The sequence below is a fragment of the Olea europaea genome, chromosome 7 (assembly GCF_002742605.1).
Source record: "Olea europaea var. sylvestris chromosome 7, O_europaea_v1, whole genome shotgun sequence".
Taxonomy (NCBI): Eukaryota; Viridiplantae; Streptophyta; class Magnoliopsida; order Lamiales; family Oleaceae; genus Olea; species Olea europaea.
This window is the reverse complement of record NC_036243.1, coordinates 6869452-6873152: the sequence shown is the minus strand read 5'-3', so window position 1 is coordinate 6873152 and position 3701 is coordinate 6869452. Positions and strand designations below refer to the sequence as shown.

General features: G+C 30.8%; 1 protein-coding gene across 1 annotated transcript in view; it reads left to right on the top strand.

Moving 5' to 3' along the window:
- Positions 1-2221: 2221 nt before the first annotated feature.
- Positions 2222-3701, top strand: part of LOC111397829 (transcription factor bHLH85-like) — a 3812-nt gene continuing 2332 nt past the window's right edge. The window contains exons 1-4 of the mRNA XM_023024804.1: positions 2222-2809; positions 2894-3160; positions 3258-3323; positions 3425-3490. Coding sequence (XP_022880572.1) covers positions 2222-2809; positions 2894-3160; positions 3258-3323; positions 3425-3490 — 987 coding nt within the window. The remainder of the gene's footprint in view (positions 2810-2893; positions 3161-3257; positions 3324-3424; positions 3491-3701) is intronic.

Here is a 3701-nt window from a genome sequence, read left to right as displayed (position 1 = left end):
TATTAAGAGCCTGAAAATTGTTTAGGTTTACTTAGGGAATACATGGGACAAAGACCTAATTTCTCGGTTACAATGTCGGATACTAAACTAGTTTAGAGAATGGCAAACTTATCTCCACGATCATTGCCGTCTTTTGATTTCTTTATCCTTCAAAAGAATTTCTCTACATTATAATATTCCATAAATAATTCCACGTTCTCCCAATTCAAAAGTACAAGTTTTTTATTTTTTTGTTTTTTAAGTTTTCACTGTCACTCTCATTTACCAAACTCTAAATTGGAAATTGACATTCATGAATCAGTTGAAGTCAACCAAATGACTAGGACAAGACATTCATAACTTGTTTGGGTATGATTTTTTCAAAAATCATTTCTTTGAAATACAATTTCAATAGCATGTTTTTGAAAATTATTTTTCGGTGATTCAATAACTTAACTACAAGAATTTTATGTTTTTCATACAGAATTTATTCATAGGAAAATATTTTTAATTGTGGGAAATAAACCTATGCAGAAGAAATAAATTTGAAGGTAAATTTATGTGGCAAACATCAAGGGGATAGGTAAAAGACTTTAAACTTTTGAAATTTATGGACTAAAGTTTTTCCCTACGAATCCTTTATAGATGAATACAATACGCCACGTAAATTTTCCTCCGGCATAATCATTCATTTGCTAAAGTTACTTTTGGCCCACTATACGATTTCACTTTTTCCTACAAATTATTTTGTGGGCCAATCGTGATTTTTCTCAAAATAAACTTTTGTATGAAAAGAATATTTGTGGCTAAGATGTACATATTTCTTCGAACTAAAAAAATTTGTAGCAAAGATTGTTTTCTTAGTTGTTCCTGATTTTCTCTACAAATAAATTTTTTATGGGGAAAGAATATTTATAAGTTATTAATTGTCTCAACAATGAAAGAATTCCTAGGAGGAAAATTAAATAAATTTTATATATTTTATTTGTTATTTATATTGTATTAATTTTTTAAACCTTATTCAAAATAATATAAAGATGCAAAAAGTCGATAAATTAATTAAGATATTTAGTGTCAATCAATGCGATATTGGATCCATCATAACACGTTAGCTAAAGTTATTTTTGGTCCCCATCTTTTCAAAAACTCATTTTTCTAAAACTCTTTTTCAACCACATTATTCCACAAAATAATTTTACACATAAATCAAAAAATTTTATTTCTTTTTTAATCGTACATTCTTTAAAAAATCAATATTCCACAATATATTTTCTTAGAAAAATGGGGTTCAAACAAGGGCTAAAAACTATTCACTAAGTATAGTTATATCTAAACTTAAAAATAGTATAGCAAACATGCTCTGAATCTATTATTATATATCTAAAAAAAAAAAATCATCATCTTATTAGTTAGATATGCAACCAATCCTCTCCAATGTTGTTCTCTTCATCCTCAATATCATTATTTTCCTCATTACAATTATTCTCCATTGAAAATGGTATTATAACTAAGTCAAGAACTTTACCACATAGCTAGTAAAATTAATGATACCAAGGCTGCAATGTAAACTTAAATGGTTGCATCTAAATTTTTAGGACCAAAAAAAGAATCATTTCCCCAGGAAAAATCTTTCCCAAATAGACGTTTAACATTTTTTTTTATCAGTTTTAACATGATTACCAAGTCTAAAAGCATCTCCAGTGCAATTTATGAACGACATTGAAGTTGAAAAACTTATTTCCTACAAGCCATTGACATTAATAAATAAATAATTAAGTCAAAACTAATCTCTAATGAAGCCTATCTATAAGCACAATATTGCTGCATAGGTCTCTTTTATTTTCTTAAAATAAAAACTTAAAGCAATGCTGGAGATGCTTGAAAGTGATTTAAACCAATGTCAAAAGAAAAAAAGTTTTTAGTCATAATTATTGAATGTATTTTGGTCCATTCGTGAGTTACACCTGGCTTTTGGCCCCACAGAGGACACGTTTGGGTTGGTAGCAAAGTATTAAGACCAAACCATTTAATTATAATTTGGTATATTGCAAATTAATTAATAAGTTAATCCCTACTATCATATGATTAATATCCTTACTACATTGGGTATAAATATGCAACTGAATTCTTTGCAATTTCAAAAGTGTACTAGCTTCATCGTTTCCAGTATAACAAGAAAGAGTTCCTTATCAATCTTATTTTCCTTCAGAGAAATTCCAAAAAAAAAAAAAAAGGAGAGAAAATGGAGCCTATTGGAGCCTTTTTTGATGAAGAATGGGAATCATTGAGCAAAATGTTTTCTATTGAAGATTCTGATTTCATGTGGCATTTCCATGGCAGTGAGTCGTTTTGGAATCAAGTCGAAAATGGTTTGAGCTCCCAAATTCCGTCAAATTTCTTGGATATTACAGAAGTAGATGTGGCTGCCGGAGTCGATGAAACTGTATTGTTTTCCACTGATCATGCTCTTGACACGACTAACTTTTATTATGTTTCTCAAGAAAGTAGCAATAACAGTACTGAAAATGACAGTGTCTTTTTTACCAATCCAGAAAGTGTTGTTAATTTTCCTGATCAGTCCACTCAATTTTGTATTGTGGACCAAAAAAATGATCATAACTTTCCAGCCAGTTTTCCTACTGATCATGCGATGGAAGACATTTTGTTTATTAAAGAAGAGATGGGCAGTGGCCAACTGGAGAAGCTAAAAAGTCCTACTGCAGAAATTGGAGATTCCGTCAAGGAAATGCAGTTCAAGAGGAAGTCCGAGACACCAGAAGAAAAACTGGAGGAAAATTCTCCGAGGAAGAAATCTAGAGTTCCTAGAGATGTGAGTAAAAATGAATTTGACTCACTTTATCTTATCTATTGATGCTTGTTCATAATTTCTTGTTGACTAAATTAATAAATGCAGGCGTCAAGAAATGAACCACGGATTAATGGCCAGAAGAAGAAGAACAAGAATGTTAATAAAAATTGCAATGATGAACTAGAAGTGACTGATGGTGGAGAAAATGGAAGGAGTACTAGTAGTTGCAGCCCTGAGGATGATTGTAATGGTTCTCAAGAATTAAATGGAGTGGAAAATTCAGAATCCAAAGGCTCAGCCACTGTGAATTCAAATAGCAAAGCAAGAGCCAGTAGGGGTTCTGCAACTGATCCCCAAAGCCTTTATGCAAGGGTACATACCTTTAAATCTTTACCAGACTTGAATAAGTTCATATGCATTTTCAAGGGCTCAAAGCGTTTGTCTAATATGATTTCATCGAATTTTGCAGAGAAGAAGAGAAAGGATAAATGAGAGATTGAGAATCTTGCAGAATCTTGTCCCAAATGGAACAAAGGTAAAACATTAACTCGTGCTAACCATCTCTACCAAATGCTGGGATTAAGGAATATTTTAGAATTCCACAAAACTAAGTTTAAATGTTCACTGAATTATCAGGTTGACATTAGCACAATGCTCGAAGAGGCTGTCCATTATGTCAAGTTTTTACAGCTTCAAATTAAGGTATGGGAAAAAAATGTGCCACTAATTATCTTTCTTTATGTTAGGTATACAATAGTTGACATAAAATTGAAAGATTTTACCTCTTTTTCTTAAATATTATTGTCCATTATCTACTGAAGGAAATTAATAATTTTTTGTTGGATATTGGTTAAATAAATTGAGAATTGAAAATCGATTAAAGTTCGTATCGAATTCGGCCAAATACTCAAAA